The sequence below is a fragment of the Dendroctonus ponderosae genome, unplaced genomic scaffold (assembly GCF_020466585.1).
Source record: "Dendroctonus ponderosae isolate FM_Combo_2020 unplaced genomic scaffold, Dpon_F_20191213v2 Dpon_F_20191213_3, whole genome shotgun sequence".
Classification (NCBI taxonomy): Eukaryota; Metazoa; Arthropoda; class Insecta; order Coleoptera; family Curculionidae; genus Dendroctonus; species Dendroctonus ponderosae.
Window position 1 is genome coordinate 2,260,585 of NW_026018508.1, and position 19,170 is coordinate 2,279,754.

Here is a 19,170-nt window from a genome sequence, read left to right on the forward strand (position 1 = left end):
TTTTAATTTGCCTTTTTCAACGTAATTCTTCTGTTGTAAAATATCTGCAGTGTATTCTTCCATGTTTGCATTCGCTGATCCTTTTTCTGACTTCCTAATCACTTTCTCTGACCTTCCATACATTCACGGGCGCTCAAGCTTTATCGGTATAATATTAGATGTTTTATCTTTGTATTTTCATTAGCTTGAAACAGGGACCTCCGGTGCCTCCATTGGCATCTATACTACTATGCATTTTTATCTGCTGTCTAGACTTTACTTTTGAGGGTATTTGTTATAACCCAACTTACGCTGCTCCACATGAGACAGTTCTGCAAACTGCCTTTTTCCCTTTACATTGTTGCCTAGAGCCAAAAATGCAAGCAAGGTAATGCTGAATGCCTTCAGCTTAATCCTTTCACTTATTTTTTACTCTTGATTTTCATTACTTTGCATCTACACTATTGAGCATTTAGACCTTTGCACTTGTTCCACCTACACATCGTATATATCAACTTTTACTATATCGTCTTGTCCCACCGCAATTACTTCAGAGTTTTCTATATTCATCTTACTGTTTCTTACCCTAAGCCTTGTTTCGCTTTTAGCAAACAACACTAAATCATCTGCAAGTACGCATTCCGATAATAAAATAACCAACAATAGCTTGTACATTATTTTAGTTCCTCTTATTCCGCTTAATGTAAGTAAAATTGCCGACAAATATTTAAAACATCAACGAAAACGAAAAAGAATATAAAAAATAAACAGAGCAAAGACATTTAATATAGCTCTAATACCTCTGAAACAATCCGCACAAGTAAAATAATGTATACGATAAATTGTGGCAAACAATACAACAAAATTATGTGTTGATTCAGATTCATAACGAGTGACCATTCAACTGAAAAATTTGTTGCACATGCCGCATTATAAGGTTAACATATAAATGTTTCGTTGCAAATAAAATTGCAGTGCAATATTTTATCCTCTGGTAACTGTTGAATATACGCTAATTTATTTAGAAGAGATAAACAAAAAAACGACAATATCTTTTACTACCGAAAATCGCATGTAACCTTGCTTGATTTGTCAGAACTATTGCTTTGAATATTGACTCAAGTTAAATAAAAACTTTTTGAAACGGCAGAATTAATTGTTATTGAGTTACTTACCTCCATCTTTTTCCGTGCATACTCTATAAGGATAAAGTTGAACTCTTGCTCCCAGCGGGACATAATCACTTCAAGAAACAGACGACAACATAGAGCCAGGGTCAACAAATATTATCAAAGAACAAAATATTCTTTAAATCGTCCAGATATATCAGGGGATTAATATGCATATTAAAAAAGTTGACTTTTTTTTTAATTTCAGACGAGGCTGAACAATTATTTTTTTTATTCATTTCTTTATTTCAAATTACATTCTGATACATGCACATGTATAAAGAATACAAAATGAAATGGCGTCAATTATATGTGGAAATTTAAAAATGTCTGTAACTAAATGAGTATCTCCATGATTTGTTCAACGATAGTTGCTTGGAATGTTCTTAGAGTAGAAAGAAACAAGAAACCCTTAGCAAAACCAATTTCGCCGACACTATTTACTATTCATTTCCCCGACGACATGGTAATCTAAGGTAGACAGTGAATATTTGAATATAAGCGAATAACAATTGTGATTGTTAAAATATCTAATTTCTCTCAAAAGTCCCAACAATTGGGCCAACATCAAAAATAACTTTGCCCGGCTCACTAATGACTAACAGAAATAGAAAAAGTGTGCCGAATTATGAAAAGCATATTCAATTTTTTCCAGTTTGAGAATTTTGCTAATTTAATATTCGAAACAATTGAGGAACTTGGTGAGTATAAAATAAATTAAACTATGATAAACATTGCCAAAAATGATCTTTTGAGCAGCGACTTTCGAGCTGTGCCCTTTTAGAAAATTAACGTCTAATGTCTTGTAGTTGTTTTAAATTTTGATCGAATAAAAAATGTATTTAGTTAAATGTTTTTGAGTGTCATTTCTGTATGTATTAAATATTCAGAAACATTTAAAAAATTATCTTGTGATTTTAAAATCAGAGACGAAACTAACAGCATTCTAAACAATGTTTAATTCACTTTTTCACATGCCATATTACAATATGTTACACAGCAAACATAATTTTTGATCAAAATATTATTTAGTTTCTAAAATTCTACTCACAATCATATCTATTGCTTATTAACATGAAGTGTTCCTTTGGTAATAATTCTATCCACTTCGGAATTACTTGTTGTAATCGAGGCCAGTCCATCATCGAGTGTTCTTCTTTTTGCAATATCGGTAAGAGCTTTAAAAGTATGAGGTTCCCAAACAGCAAGTTCAGATAGTATCTTCCTATTTATCAAAATATCTGATTGATTCAAAGAGTTTCGTAGTGTCTTATACTCTAAGTTATGTTGAGCACAAGCAGCTTCAATTCTCGTAACCCATAACTACAAATTAATCACATATAAAGAGACATATAAACGGCAATCTCTATTATTCAGTTACAGAGAAACGTTTGTTTCCATAAATTTCGGGAAAAAATTAGAAGGTCATTCAGGTAGGTGTTTTTTACGTGTAAAAAGCAAATGTCCATAAACAAAATTGTTCCACTCACATAATATACAGGGTGATTCAAAAATATCTAAACTTATAATTAAATGTATACGTATACGTACAGCGTACATGTACGTAATTAGAGTTATAAAACAAATTTTACTGACGGAGCAACATTTACAACAGCAAGAATAGTTTGATATTTTTGACGGTGCAGCATCGGTATTGTAATACATGTTAGGAGTGCATGCAAAAGTAATAAATTTCAACGATTTGAGTGAAAAGTGGTCGAATATCACATTTTCACAAGAAACAACAGTAAGAAAATTGCTAGTAAAGGTATCATTGAAAATATCTCAATATATTGATTGAAAATTAATATTTTCAGAATTAAAGTACTGGTAAAGTTCTACAAAAGAGATAGGACAGATAAAAGAGACCATAAACGCAGCCAAGGGACACACTATATATGGTTGCAACCATTACTAAGGATACAGACGATAAGAAATTAAGCGCTAACAGTTTTATACAAAAATTGAAAAACAGAGCTTTTTAGAATTTTTGGTGGTAGCATACGCAGTTAAAACTATGCAATGTATATGTATGCATATTGATTAATTTATAAGTCAGACAAGTACTTGTTTCTCTATAAGTATGTGTAAGTATGACTTACATCTGCCATGTCCAACTTCTTCAGCTTCCTTCCTTTGGTAACATAAGCCAATGCCCTATGCACAGAACGAACCGCAATACTGTAGCAGTTACGCCTTCTCCCGATATAATGCTAAAACTCATTTATTTGGAAATGACCACAGAAGAAATCGCATTAAAAATAGAATTTAAGAGAGGCATAAGAGAAAAAGTTTAAAATAGAGATTTGATTCACTCACCGCAGCGAGTTTGAAAATTCTCCGCTTTTTCCAAAACTCGTCCGGCCCTCTCGAACGAACATAATTTACCAGACTGGAGAACACCATTCTGGCTGTGTAATATTCAATTAAACTATTCGATATAAAAACACAAAAATTGCTTAAATGCCGTAGTAAAAAGCTTAGGTTACGTTGTGTATAAAAGTAGGGTTATATTATGGTTTCAGCGATAGTTACGTAATTTATCACCAATGGTCTCTAGATTATGTTTCTGTTACGGCGAGACCATAGAGAAATTAAAATACCTTAATGAACATTAAAATAATGGCAAATCTACACAATTTTGATTCTCGATTGCAGAAAATTGAGAAGAGTTTTCATAAAGGGTCATAACCTACATTATCTAAGCACATAACCCATATAAGATAACTATGGCAATTTAAGTCACAAATCATCAGTATTTATAGAAAGTCATGGGTATCCGAGGCCTTACAACATTCATAAACAACCGGGCCCATCTATACTTAAAAGATCACGAATTACATGACTGTAATGTGGTCCTCGATGGAAACAGCCTTGCTTCAAACCTTTACAAATGGCACTGTAAAAGTAATGATTGTTTTGGCGGCGACTACGATAAATTTGCCCAAGTAATCCGCAATTTTTTCAGTACATTATCTCAATGCAATATCACTTCGTATATAATACTAGATGGTGGCTACGAGAAACGCAAGCTAAATACTGTGGTAAGCCGCATGAAGAACAAAATATGCGCTGCAGAATCTCTCAATGCGATGACCGAAGGCAGTGCCCCCGTCTTTCCATTGTTCCTTCGAGAAGTCTTCGTTGACGTGGTGCTTAGTTTGGGTTTAAAAGTAGCCCGATGTGAGTTTGAAGGAGACATGGAGATTGCTGGTATTGCTCAAGCTTTAAATTGCCCAGTGATCAGTTACGATTCAGATTTCTATGTATTGGGCTGTCTTTACATACCGTTTACAACTGTGGAAGTTACCGCGCGCAAAGGTAAAACGAAACCGACCAAAATCCCTTACCTGTACATTTCATGTAAAATTTATCATGTTGAGAATTTTCTTCAAGCTTATGGAGGTTTGGACAAAGGTAATTTGCCACTGTTAGCTGTGATTTTAGGAAACGACTATATCAATGGGCGATTGTTTGCACCATTTTTTAGGAATCTAAAAATGCAAAAGTGCAGCAGTAATCAAAGTGATCAACAAAAAAGAATAAAAAGTGTAATCGTTTGGCTTCAAAACGAAAATATTGAAAGTGCAATAAGGACTATTTTAAGTAGGTTTAAAAATCATAGAAGACAGGTCATTTTAAGTCAGATTGAAAGTGCTATGAAAGGATATAATGAAGTGAATAGTGAACTATTGAAGTTCTTGGACATTGATCAAAGTACATTAAGCAATTTTTGCATAGATTTCAATCGTTTGAGAATTAGTGAGGAGCCTGAAAGCAAGACCGACGATTCTGAGAGTGATGATGAGTCTGGAATTGAACATGAAACATTGGATTCTGTCGAAGAACCAGAAGAGAAAAGCACAGTAAAAAGTCTCAACAGCGACATTCAGGACAACATTATTACGACAAAAATATTTCAGGAAAAATATAGAGCTTGCCAATACCCCGCTTGTTTCATGGATATGATTAGTTTAAGTAGATATTACTGCGTGCCTCAAGTGGAAAACAGTTCTGCTGAGCATTCTCACACAATAAGTTTGGATTTATTGAAAATAGTCTATCAAATTTTAACTCCAAATTGCAGTAGAGGTTTAACCATCGTGTTTCGAAATGGAAAACATGGAATTAAATATGTTATTTTGCCTAGAATAGCATTAGATACACCTTCTTTGGGAGAAATTCAGTTATTAAGTGTGGAAAAAAGACAAGAGCTATTGTTGCAATTTATATCTTTTGACAATAGTTTCAACCAATTACTGCAAACATTTTCCATTGAATGGCGCTTATTTTTTATTTCCCTCAAATATGCTTGTACTAAAGGAAGTTTTGATAGTGCAATAATTTATGGCTGCCTTATTTGTTTCTTAACTTTAAACTTTATTGATCCTAAAGTTGGTTTTTGTAGAGTAACAAAAACTTTTGAAAAAAAATTTGCTCAAACTTTAGCAAATGCTAAGCAGTCAATTAAGCAAACGTTCAGCAATTTTGAGAATTTGGTCTATGACGAGTGTTTAATTTTCTTAGGTAAAGTTATTTCTTGCTTTCAAATGGACTCTAAACTGAAAATGAATTATAGACTTTACGATAAAGAATTAGTTCACTCGTTAGCACAAATGCAAAGTATTTTTCTTCATATTAAATATTTAAATGCACTTTTAAATAATCCTTATCCACTGTTAGAAGTTCATAAGATTTTTGATGGCACGTTTATTTATAATATTACAGCGAATTTAAGAAAGAGAACTGATATTGTGGAATATCTGAATGTATTTCTAAATGAATGCCCCTCTTTGTTAGAGGGTATAAAGTACCTGATAAGCATAGCTGATAGTAATTTTAATTGCGAAAACACTAAAAGCCAGCATATGAAGAAACATAGAAAAAAGAAGAAACAACCAATTAATACTGAGATAAGTGGAGATCCAGAGTCTTCGGAAGAGGAATCAGAATCAGTTTTCGACCCAAATAATCCATTCTCCATATTATCATGTTTGTAAGAAATAAACTAATTTTTGTAACTAGAAATGTTCTTTTGTTTTTTCCTCCTCAAAACACAACATCAAAAGTGTACCTACAATTATATCAATGAAGATTTAATTAGTGAATAATTATGGTCTTCCTTATGTTGATTAAAATTTTGTATTGAAAAGATTCGTTTGTTCTTTTCTGGCCGTACTCCCGCCAAACTGACCAGAAGTGAAGTCCTTTCGGATTGAAGATTCAATAAACCGATATAATAATAATAAATTAACAGTAAGGTATTAAAAAGATATTGATAGAAACATATCAAAAATAGTCTTAATATTAAAGTAGATAATGCTGAGTGATGATGAAGTTGAAATGTAGGCGCTTATTTACGAATCTGCAGAGAATATCTCTAACAGTGAAATTTGGGCCAATAATTTATCATCATTTAATTTAGTACTATTTTGATGTATTTGTTATTTCTTCAAATTATGTTTTTCTTTCACAAATTACTGTTTGCTTCTGTTGGGCGTAAAGTAGCATTTTTAAAGTATTGTAGTGTTCGTTTACGTCCTTTATGAACGTAATTTCTTTGTGCCGTATGGCCGTGAATATCACGTTTAAATGACTTGACGAAATTAGTGATTTTGACCTACGCAACGTCTTTTGACGTGATTATCACATTCGGTGTTGGCTGGGGACAACAAGCTCTCAATTCAAAACAATTGAGAAAAAGGTTGTACATCTAGAATATTCATTTAGCTAGAGTACGATATATTTTTAAATAAATTGAGACTTGTAGTGGATCAAACATGATCACTTTGTAAATTTCAAAATTTTATAAAATTATGTATAATTTAGCGGTGAACATACTTTTTTTTGAGCGATGAAATTTCGCTTACCAGTAGAAGGTGCGCTCTCACCTTCCTCAAAATTGTAATGTGTAGAAAGACGTTTTTTGATTATGGGATCATTTATGATTAATGGAATACTTAAGATTATCGGAATATTATAAATCCAGGAATAACTCATGAGATAAAAAACCAACATTTGAAAATGAACTGTTTTTTTTTTTCAATATGAAAGATGCGAAGATTAAGAGAGATCTTAGATAGTTTAAAAAAATCTACTGTACGTAAGAAATAACTGTTTTAAAACTAGAACAGTTTTTATTCCAGTCAAAAATATGGCTACACTGATATCAATCAAACTTAACTAAATTCTTAATTACAGTTTCTTATAATAATTTCCAAAATATGGAATATTATTTACAGCGTTTAAACAATTTACAATATGATTTCGTTTTTAATGCTTCGTGACAATTCCTTATTGGGCAGAACAATGGAGTTCAGCAAGATGGTTTCCGATGGCACGCTCACAGAACATCCCAGAATGGTTATCGAGGGATTGAGTCTTCCATCATTATTAAATAATCTGGGGTTTTCCATTTTGGCGAAAGGTTTGTTGGGATCGGGATCACAAGGCGTTCCTTCAACTCTTGCCCATTTCCCGATCCTGGAATGTCTACCAATGATGCTATGTAGTATTAAACTGCGTTCTTCAATGACTGCAGCATCCAGAACTATGCTTTCTCTTATCCTCACACCAGCCCCAATTTGAACACCAGGGCCAATAGATACGTTGGGTCCGATTACAGCAGTCGGATGGACATCAGCGGTTGGATCAATATGAACATCGGGAATAATTGTGCAAAGTTCAGCTCTTTTTCCGATTGCTAGTCTTTCGGGGTGTTTTTCTTTGCATAATTCAAGGTAGTGGCGATTGGCATAAATCGCTGAGCTAGCCGTTTTTAACTGGGACCACCAGTTACTTGTTTGCAATGCACACATTTTTCCAGTTCCAGCGAGTGATGTTAAAATGTGCTGTTCCAGTTGAAGATATCCAGCATCTTTACAAGCATTTCCGTTTCCATTCTTATAATATTCCTCTTGTTTGATGTTGAAGGTTTCTCCAATTGTGTTAAATATCTTCAGGGAAAAAACATAAATTCCACAGTTAATTAACGTTGAAACATACGAGCTGGGTTTCTCAACGTAGTGGGTTATTTCTTGTGTTTTTTTGTCGATTACCATGCAGCCAAAGTTAAGTGATTGTTGATGTGTGGCTTCAGTACTCATCACAGTGACCAAGGCAGTGGCAGATCTTTCTCTGTGAAATTCGTACAGCTCTTTGAGAGGGAAATCTGCACAAACATCTCCATTTAAAACGAAAAATGCGTCAGGTGATCCGGATCTAATCTGATCCCGAAAATGATATAATCCTCCAGCAGTTCCTAGGGCAGTGAATTCTTGTAAATATTTGATTACAATATTATACTGCAGCTGCATATCATTAACAAACTGTTGCAAATGGCTCGCTGGATAGTATCCGATTATCAAAATTTCCTTCAGCTCGTTCACTGCTGTGCAGGCTTCGATATGATGTCTGATCACGGGCAATCCAGCAACTGGAAACAGCGGTTTTGGAATATCCAGAGAAAGTGGCCGAAAACGAGTTCCTTTCAGTGGTCCCCCAATTAAGATCACGGCTTTTAACATGATTGTACGCGAACAAAGCACCACTGAACTAGTACGTGTAACACTTATTGTTTATGTGGCAATATTAAAATAATGGAAAAATCTGGATTTTAAATCTAATCTCAAAAACAACAATACAAATTCTAACCTCATTCTTCGTCATCTATTCTCGGTTTGTGACTCAAGAAGCGCCAAATTACAAATAGTCTCTCTGTTTCTCTCTAATTCTTATTTGATCTTAAATTAATTGTATAAACTTTCATAAATAAATAATCACATTTCTAAATATTAAAACCGTTGAATTTTTCAACTTCTAAATATATAAATATGTTTTATTGAAGTAATTTTCCAAAATGTTTTGCAAAAAAAATGTTGATTAATGTTTGAAATAAATTGTTGGTCAATGGAAAGTTGTTTAACAGATATAACTGGATAATACGATAATTACTAATGGGAATTTGATCAATTAATTGCCTAAAATTATATAAATGGGTTAAAAAATCCACAATAATAAAACTCCAAATGGTACATTACTATAGTAGTAACTTAATTAAATCAAGACTTGAACAAGTTTTTTATTTGAAATCGGGTCAGGTAATACGTAAAATTTGCAAAATATTTTGTAATTTAATAAAATTTCAATTTACTTAGCAAATAAAAATAAATTGTCAGAAAACAATGCCGACACTGAATAAAATGTGGCCCGAAATGCATACATGTTCGAATTCGTTCAGTTTGGCGAATTTGTCTTGGATATTTTTTGTCAACGTTTTTAACCGACAAGCATATTCATTATTCCGTTGATAAAAATAACGTTTTAAAAGCTACAAACAAAGCAGTTACTTTACATTTTAATCTGCGCATTAGAGAATAATAATTATTCTCTTCCCATTAACAGTAACATTATATTTAAATCGACACCATTCGTTGGTTTAAAACCAACTCGTTCACTTTTTCATTATAGACGCGCATATTGTGAGCGTTTAAAAAATGCGCGCATCGTTTGTTGCTCAGTGTAAGATTATTCACATGTCATAAGCTACATTAGCGAACGTTTGATCGAAAGAAGACGAAGATTTTGTTTGGTGTACGCCTCTAATAAGGATAATAGCACAGTGATATGTGTTCTATTTTTTAATAAATCGCTAAAAATAGTGTGTCGGATCCTTTACGGTAAGTGAGCGCTTCTTTTTACTTTTTCTTAATTTTCCGACTATAAAGTTGGGGCTGTTTCTGCTACAAAAATAGTTTAAAATAAAAATCCACAGCGTTTGCAAGGTGGTTTACTACATGGTGTTATAAATAGCATTTATTTACCTTGGCATAGATGATTAATTCAAGTTAACGATTAAAAGGTCTAGACCTATTTTGTTTCCTATAAATGGTGATTTTGTAATTTAGTTCTACATTTAAATCAGTCTGAGCTTCTCCAGTTTCAATCATTAAACTCTTGAGCTGCCTTTTCCCATTTTCTAAACTTCCGTTTCTATAAATTTAATTTTGTCGACCCGAAACTGTCCTACATGAACCACCAGCCAAATAAAATATTAGTTTTCTGGAATGCTTTATTATTTTTGTTTGTTTGCTGGTATTATTTTGATTGGTCTAGATCTAATTTATAATTTAACTAGGCGCATAATACCTACCACAAATTAGACCATTAGTAGGCATGTAATTTTAAGGTGACCTCCAAGAAGATTAGTCATGGTAATTATTTGAAAAAAATAGAAATAATCTAAATGTTGGAAGAAGTGTGATCATATACAGGTTGGTCGAAATTGGTAGTCGAAGTTGATCGAGATGGGATCAAAATAGAAGTGGGACTTTCTATCCAGAGTCCGGTATTCCAGACATAACAATCCGTTTATCAAAAACTAAAATTCAATCGAGGTCTAGTCAATTTAAAATAATTATATCATATGCATAGTCTTTTATAAAGGGGTATTTACCGATCAATTGTTATTTTTCACAATCAGTTTCTATAGAAAAGAAGACTTTTCTATAGAAAAAAAATGACAGTTGCATCCACTCGAATAATTATTCATTTTCCCTATAAGGGAATTTGTGTTACTTAATTTTAGTCGCATTTATTGCTGAAAAGGACTTACTTTAATGAATTTCGACAAAAAATTTTTTTCAAATTTTTGATAATTTTGTCTTATTCAGTTTAAAAAATTAATGTATGTTTGTGTAAGGCTCTCTTTTTGAAAAGTGTTAAGTTTTCGAAATATTGCCAATTTTATATTTTCATATGGCTATATTTTGCCGCAGCTTATTTTAAATCCTGTCACTCAGTTGTCATTACGAAAGTGAGCATTTTTAATACAATCAAATGCCAAAGGAGTGCTGACAGCTGTCAGTTACCTTTTGAAAATTATTAATAATCATGCCCAGACACTTAAATTATACAAACGAAGATTATTTAAACTTATTTATTATTTATGAAGAATGTGATAACGCTGTATCGATGTCCACAAAAACAGAAGCCTTCATGCTGTGCTGTAAAATAAATTATAGAAAATTTCAAGAATTTTGAATACGTCAGAATAACAGTGCATGTTCAATTTATAAGGGCAACCAGTAAAATAAGAGACCCCTAAATTTGAAAAAAAACTGGATTTTCTTATTCATGTACAGACTTACATAACATATAACATACATATATATAACATATAAAATACATAACATACATAAACTGTGATTGATATAAATTCATCACATATGTGAGAATATTTTCCATAAATAATAAATAAGTTTAAATAATCTTTGTTTGTATAATTTAACAGACCGGGCATGATCATTAATTATTTTCAAAAGTTAACTGACATCTGTCAGCATTCTTTTGGCATTTGATTATATTAAAAATGGCCAATTTCGTCATAGCAACTAAGAGTGGCAGGATTTAAAATGAGATGAGGGCAAAATAGCCATATAAAAACATTAAATTGTCAATATTTCGAAAACTAAACACTTTTGGAATAGACAACTTTACACGAACTTACCCTTATTTTTAATGCTGAATAAAGCAAAACTATCAAAAGGGGGATTTCCATTTGACGAAATTTATTTAGGGCGATTTTATTATATGTATTACATATTATCATTCCCTCATACGAAAAATGGATAACTATTCAAGTGGTTGCAACTGTCATTTTGTGCAAAAATTTCAAATAGGTCTCCCTGACAACTTTGTTGAGTAGGCCCCTTTTAGGTCACCCTGAAAACCACATGATCAATTTGCCGCTTCGACCTTTAATTTTCAAGAAATTAATTTTAACACGACCCTGTTTATTAGCTAAATCGAAGGTGTAACTATATTCTGAATTCAACATCATATAACATTATAATACATTTAGTTTGATCTATTTTTAAACAAATTGATCTGTAGCAGGTTCCTTGTTCCTTGGTTTCACGAGTTCTTTAATTTATCCAATTGTTATTGAACGTGCTGAAAGGCGCCTTTTAGCCAAAACATTAATTGTTATCAGTTTGTTATTGGAACAAAAAAGCACCGTTGAAGGTTTTTATTTAAAAAAAAACATCCAAGATTGCTTTTATGGGAGTCTGGGCCACCAGTCGTCCAGACAATGAAATTTCCGAATTATTTAGCAACTACCTTTTTAATAATAATAACGTAAACATTAAAATTAATAACAAGAAGATTTCAGAATAAAGCCATTCGATTAAAAATAACTAAAATAGCATACCTATGTATCTTAAAACTGGCGACCTTAGAACAGGTGTGCTTACATTATTCTTAATCTTTATTCGGATCTGTTGGACGAATCCTTTTATTTATTATCGTTGTTTCGGATATTCCAACGCAGGTTAAATACCAATCAGTTCTTGACTTTTGACTTTCTTATTTGTATAAGCTTCTTGACTGTACAAGTAAGAATTTGGTTTGCACTAAAAGATGCAAACTTCTTCCACGGAATACACAATTATTTGAAGCCAAACTTTAAGAAAGGAAAATGTACCATTTCCGCCAAAATCAAACACGGTTTGGATTTTACCATATCCAAATTTCCTCGAACTTTGCGAGTTGAAATTCCCGGGATTTCAGTAGCAGCAAATAATAAGTTCATTTATAAATTCACCCGACCATTTGAGATTAGTAACTTATGTATTTAACAATCTTTAGTTTGGTTATCTCCTTTCCGGTTGCTTGTTCAAATACACAAAAATAACCATTTCGTTGACTTAAATCAAACATGATAACATCAAACATTTTTATACTTTTTTAATATATGTACCTATATTTAATATGTTTTCTTCCATGTTTTTCAGACAAAACACTTTGGATAATTAATTTTTGATGAAAATGTTTCGGATATTAACAATTATAATAAATATCTTGTTAAAAATAAATGTTTGCTGCATAGCGCAGACCAAATTGCACACATTTCTGGTAATTAAATTAAAGAGCTGAACAAACCTCAAGTAAATAATAATACGCTATACATCGCTGTATTCACAATAAAAAGATATTTTAGATTTTTTAAATAAACAAGACAGGACCGCATTGTCCCGGAAATATTGAATTGTATCTTGAAAACTAAACGTCCAAGCAAGAAATTAATAATATGGTCTTCATAAGGACTTAAATTTGCTACGAGAAAGTGTAGTTGGTTTTGCTTTAATTTTCACATTAACAACCAAAAATAATATAACAGAAATTCGACTTTTCCTTTTAATTAAATTCGCATGTTCGCACTGCTCCGTCTTGGATATACCTACGCCCGAATGCATAGTCAAGAGCAGCGATTCGCCGATAACATATGTCGGCAGCGAACCAACGGCGTTATATCCAATTCTGCATCCAAAATATGTCGATGTACAGTATACAATATTTGAAGATCTCGATCCATATTTAATAGCTTAAAATGTTCTTAATACTTATATTAATTAACATATACTGAAACACTATTTACTTGGCGAATTGTCGGAGATGGGTAAGAATATCTCCAACATTTTGCCAAAAAACACGGAATTGAGCATACATACGTAAGATCGGCGAACGAACGAATATGATAATATTTTTATCTCGGCCAATGGATATTTTTCTGCCAGTGCTGCCAAGTTCAGCGACAAATCGCAATTAGGCGATCAAATTTGTTAAATGCCTTAAATGTTGCATTTACGGTATACGCCAAAATGGACGATAAAAGTTAGCACCACCAAGCCTTCGTCCACGTTGGGCGATTTGAGCGATTTTTAGTTTGTGACTATGCGACTTTCTTTACCTAAACTTTGGCAACAATGCTTCTGTGTTCATTTATGACGGCGACATTACGGCGAATCGGTCCTGCTTAACTATGCATACCGACGTACCTAGTGTATATAGTTACCGCAAGTAAAATTGTGTTCATTCAAATATTGAAAAGATTCCGTTGCCAAATTGTAAACATAAAATGAAAATAAATATTGCTTAAAGCCTTTTCTGGAGTGTCTAATCTGTAAACTTTCTCGCTTGATGCTTCTACAATAGCCACTTAAGCTAAGATTGCGAGGAATAAAGAGATTAAAAGTAATTGTATTATTGTGAAAATGAGCAAAACATGATCAAATGAGCTGTTTTCTTCAAATTCCCTTTTTTAATATACAAAGTTCCTTTGCCGACAACATGATTGATTGAGATTATTATTCTCGATGATTACATGGATTTGCTGGTTACCTATTCAAATATTTGTATAAAATATTCTAGTTCAAATAATGTATGTTCTTTTTAACTGGCATTATTAGTATTCCAAAAACATAATTTAAAATTTTTTAAACAACTACTTTTCAAATTATGAGACTTTAATAATATAAGAAATTTGATATTCTTTATTGAAAATCTAAAGGAATATGTTCAACTGAAGTAATGCCAAGTAATAATAAAATAGCCAAATGTAATTCAGCATGGAATTGAGAAAAGTTTTTTCTGTTGCGTCTACATGGTTGGAGACAAAAAAAAAGGAAAAAATTAAAATGCCGTGTTGTCTGAATTTTGCGATATGCTAAACATATTTTTAAATATACGAAGTGTCGCATAAAAGCACTACCGACATCAATTTTGATTTTTTTAATAGCATACTGAAACCTTTCCCTCAGATCATAAATCTGCGTTAAATTTCCTTACTATTGATTTTATACTTCCTAGTCAGCCGTTTATTTGTGCCGTTGACCGGTAATTCTAAGTTTTTTTGTGGAAAGTATCCCTTGTAGTCGTTATTTTAATATTTAATTAAGTTTTAACGGAAGAAATGTGCTTTCTTTTTCTTACTTCACATTTTTACTATCTGCTTAGGTGCATTTTGTAAAAATCATCAGTTCGAATATTTTAATCACTTTTTGATCTGATTTTTATGAATGTTATTTTAATGGAAATCATTGTGTTTTTTTACTTGAATTCCTTTGGTATCTGATACTACGTCTTTTGATAGTAATATGTCTTATATCCTTAGCACATGTTGGTTTTTGATTTTAAAAAAACTTCAAAAAAATGCACCTGAGTAGATATTGAGATTTTGCGGCGAGAAAAATAAGACCAATTTTTTCCTCTGCAAGCGAACGAAAAAACCAGTTTGCAGTCTCTTACCGTTTTTTGATAAAATAGTTTTGAAAATCCCTATTGCAACGGATACTTTTCATAAACAATGAACTGTTCTGGTTAGTGAATGATGAAGGAAGAGTGAAATAATTGCATATTTAATGCATAATTCAGAAACGCATAAAATAATTTGATCTGCTTTTGTCTGTTAGTTAAAAAAAATGTCGATAGTACTTTTATGACACATCCTGTATAATGGAAAATTGTTTTATCATATGCAAATTGCAATATACATTGGTACCTCGATATACGAGTGTTTTGAGATACGAGCCGCCGAACGAGCGATGCATTACACATTAAGACAGTGGTTTCCAAATTTTTCGTGCCTGCGCCCCCCTTAAAAAAAAGTTGTTGCGCCCCCTTAAATTTTCCAACAAGCTAATTTCATAAATACTCAACTGATATTATAATTTATTTAATGGGCTACAAAATAACATTCAATATTATGTAAAAATATACATAACAAAATTATTATTTATTATAAGAAATAATAATTTTCAATGTAATAAACCTATTCGACTTTTTTGGTTTGTATTCGAAAATTATATTTGGGAAACAGCTGCATGTCTTGCGCCCCTCTAGGAGGGCGCGCTCCACATGTTGGAAACCACTGCATTAAGAAAAACTTAACAACATTGATGGTACAAATTTCAGATATAAAGTAAGCATTATTCTAACAAAAAATCACCCCGAAAAAGTTGCAACTGGTCCTGCATCGGAGTTGTTCAACGAAACTTGATTAACTTATTTCCGCAAAATCCTGAAATGGAAGAAGAAACAAACCTCCGCGGACAGTTTTTAAACCATCTGCAGGTGGAAATGGGTAAAGCGTGACGAAAAAAGCGAAGAGCACTGACGAAAATTAAGTTTTGCGTTAAAGTTATTCCGTAAGCACTTGACTTTTTCTTTTACTATGTTTTTATAGAAAATGTATTTGTTATTTATAAATAAATGTTTCTTCTTGTAAATACATTTTTCTTATTCAAAAACATTTAACAAAAACAACTTAGTTGGTTTTTTTGGGAGCTGGAATGGACTAATGGTATTTCAATTAATTTCAATGGGGAAAATTGCTTTGAGGTACGAGCAAAGTTACGAAACGAATTAAACTCCTCGAGGTACCATTGTATTAGGAAAACCCGGTATTTTTAATTTTCGGTTATCTCTATATATTTTAAACTCAAGCGAACTAGTTCATACGATAGTATTGATACTCGTTATGGACTGTGCTATATTGATACTTGCTTAAAGTTCCTAAGAGAATGATATTTTGTGTCATTTTAATTTTTCTGGGCCCAGATGTTACTTAATTACTTAATTGAATATATTTTCTTTCTTCCTAAATGTTCTGATTTTATATCTGAGTTTATGCTTTTGATGCTTATAAAATCTTATAAAGTTTACTTAACTTATATTTATCCGCGAATTTGATCCACGCTGAATACGTAGGTAGAAACGGATTTTTCTCTCTATTAACTCAGAGAAACAGTAGATTCGATGTTATCATTAATAAACGTTATTTGTATATCGTCATTATGATGTCACTTCTCCTTTAAGCCAGCTATTCATTCCAGTTTTTCGGTTCATTTCATCACTCGCATCATCGTTACCATAGTGAACGATTATTTCATGCTGCTCGGAACAAATGCCTGTTGGTTGGTTGATATTTATATTTTAAATTAGCATATTGATTACCTAATGCTATTGATTTCCACTAAACACGCTACTATATTAGCTTTGTATTTCGAGATAAACAAACAAGGTATTTCCTTTTTTTATATAAATTAAGGTCACTTCCATTGAACATTTTACCGCAATTTTGGTTAAAAAAATAGGTACCTAATTGTTGTAAGTACCATCTTTCATTTGAATTATGAAAAATTAAAGTTCGCGGATGTTCCGGTTTATTATTGTTTGCAACCTATTTGGATTTTATCAAGGATAATTCTACCTACTACAGCCGTGTCTTTCGTTTCAAATTCTTAATTATTTATTGAATGTCGACTTTTAGCGAAATTTTCAGTAGATACAGAAAAACAGTTTCAAAGTAACGATTTAGAACTGGTAAGTAGGAACGTATAATTTAACTTTTATTTATTTTTCAACTATCACACATATAAGATCGTTTACATCATTTTATCAGTTACAAAAATAACAAATCTTGGTAGGTAGTAACAAATAATTTCATTTAACAGCTCAGGCGTACTCAATTAAAACAAATATCGTGATAGAATTCGCATACATGGTATTTCGTTAAAATCTTAAAAAAAGGTACATCTTAATTTACTTCGCTCAGGCGCACCATTTTCCCACTAAATGACTTTAAAAATATTACTGCTATCCATACACATTTAATATTTTAAGTGAATATTATTGCAGTTCAATTTTCTTTACGAAGTCAGAAAAATAAATCACAATAAAGTTAAAATTATTATCGACACTAATTTACTGGAGTAAATATTAAAACAAATTTCCATTTTCTTGAATGCGCACTCTGGACCTTTTCCTAGTATGTTGGGTGGCACGGAGGATTTCAAAAGGGGTTTGTTTTATTTGATTTCCGCCCGCGCAAATCCGCCTGAGAAGCTCTTCTGGGCTTTCTACTTCTGTGGCATAAATAATATTGGACATATTAACAGGCAGATAATAATCCAAAGGATTTAGATCAGGCGATCGAGCTGGCCAGTTTACTGGGCCACCTCGACCTATCCACCTGCTTCGAAAATGTTGGTTTAGCCAATTTCTCACAGGTTGGCCAAAGTGGGCTGGATCCCCATCATGCCGGAGGAATATTTCTAACCGAATGCTTATAAGAATATCCTGTAGCAATTCTTGTAGATCATGATGTAGAAAATTTAAATAATAATGGGTATTTAACCTATTTGGTAAAATAATCGGACCCAGCAAGATATCCCCTTTGACACCTGTTCATACATTGAAATAGCACATATGTTGAAATTTTGCCTTTCGAATAGCTCTCGAATTCTCGAGGCTCCAAAAATGAATATTATCCCATCCATAAAAAAATATGTTGGTGGCTTAGAATTCAACGGCAAAATTCTGTACGAGTTGGAAAATCGTTGACTCTTAAATCATGTACCCTTTTATAATGGAAATGATGCAATCCTTGTTTTTGAGTCATTCTTCCGATATGAAAATATGTTTTAAATTAAATCATGTGTTGTATGGCCTCGTGCAATATTTTATTTGTTTTATCCTTTATTATTTTTTTAGAAATTAAAAAAATTGCACGAAGACATTCACTAGTTTTTTCATACTCAATAAAAGTCAAAATGCTTACAATGGATTTAGGGATATTAGTAATATTTCTATAAAGCAGTGATATTTTTTAAGTCATTTAGTTGGTAAACGATGCGTCTGAGCGAAGTAAATTAAGAGTTCCTTTTCTTCGTAAAGTACTTCAGATTTCCACAAATTGTAGAAAAAAGATTGATTTATAGTATCAGAAAAAAGTTAAAGCTTTTTTGTACTTCTACCCCCATTTTTAATTTCAGATCTAGATTCAGCGTATCAAAATTACTAAAGTTCCTAAAACTTACGTTTTCAAGTTCAACCGTTAAGAAATAATTTTGCAAAAAAACCCTACTACTGGGCCCTTCTTCAAGAAGGCGTAGCTCCGCTAGGGAGCATTTTTCGATACATGTTTATTTGAAAGATTAATATTATGTTTGAGAGCAGATTTTACTGTTTCAGTTTGGCCACCTAATTTCGGGACACCCTGTATTTTACTAGTCCTAAACCTAAAAGTTGGTTAAACTCAGATGAAGAGAGCTAGTGGGCTTGAAACCCAGTTTTTTTATACATCAATAATTTTACTACTTATTATTCATTAGCTTATATAATTTAACTGATCAAGCCAAGGAGACATTTTTTCGTAAAAAAATACTATATGATAAAAGTT

At 32.2% G+C, this 19,170-nt stretch overlaps 4 protein-coding genes across 6 annotated transcripts in view; 2 read left to right on the forward strand and 2 right to left on the reverse strand.

Annotated features, from left to right (window-relative positions):
- Window positions 1–2,084: 2,084 nt before the first annotated feature.
- On the reverse strand, window positions 2,085–3,904 carry LOC109533574 (39S ribosomal protein L20, mitochondrial). The gene is made up of 3 exons (XM_019898920.2): window positions 3,468–3,904; window positions 3,251–3,361; window positions 2,085–2,471 (listed from the first exon to the last, which is right to left on the reverse strand). The coding sequence occupies exons 1-3, from the start codon at window positions 3,552–3,554 to the stop codon at window positions 2,208–2,210; spliced, it is 462 nt and encodes a 153-aa protein (XP_019754479.2). The 5' UTR covers window positions 3,555–3,904; the 3' UTR covers window positions 2,085–2,207.
- LOC109533572 (protein asteroid) lies at window positions 3,643–6,176 on the forward strand. 3 transcript variants are annotated; one of them, XM_019898918.2, is made up of 2 exons: window positions 3,643–4,055; window positions 4,117–6,176. In XM_019898918.2, the coding sequence occupies exon 2, from the start codon at window positions 4,202–4,204 to the stop codon at window positions 6,146–6,148; it is 1,947 nt and encodes a 648-aa protein (XP_019754477.1). In that variant the 5' UTR covers window positions 3,643–4,055; window positions 4,117–4,201; the 3' UTR covers window positions 6,149–6,176. The 3 variants fall into 3 exon arrangements, with proteins under 3 accessions (XP_019754477.1, XP_019754476.1, XP_019754478.1); XM_019898919.2 differs by having other exon boundaries at window positions 4,015–4,096; window positions 4,158–6,176; XM_019898917.2 differs by having other exon boundaries at window positions 3,920–6,176.
- A 1,089-nt stretch (window positions 6,177–7,265) lies between these two features.
- Window positions 7,266–8,801, reverse strand: LOC109533575 (mannose-1-phosphate guanyltransferase alpha-A). Its single transcript, XM_019898922.2, has one exon. It carries the CDS (start codon window positions 8,672–8,674, stop codon window positions 7,403–7,405), a length of 1,272 nt encoding a protein of 423 aa, XP_019754481.2. The 5' UTR covers window positions 8,675–8,801; the 3' UTR covers window positions 7,266–7,402.
- Window positions 8,802–9,629: 828 nt separating this feature from the next.
- Window positions 9,630–19,170, forward strand: part of LOC109533571 (CKLF-like MARVEL transmembrane domain-containing protein 4) — a gene marked incomplete in the record, with an annotated part of 12,756 nt that continues 3,215 nt past the window's right edge. The window contains 1 exon segment of the mRNA XM_048664787.1: window positions 9,630–9,826.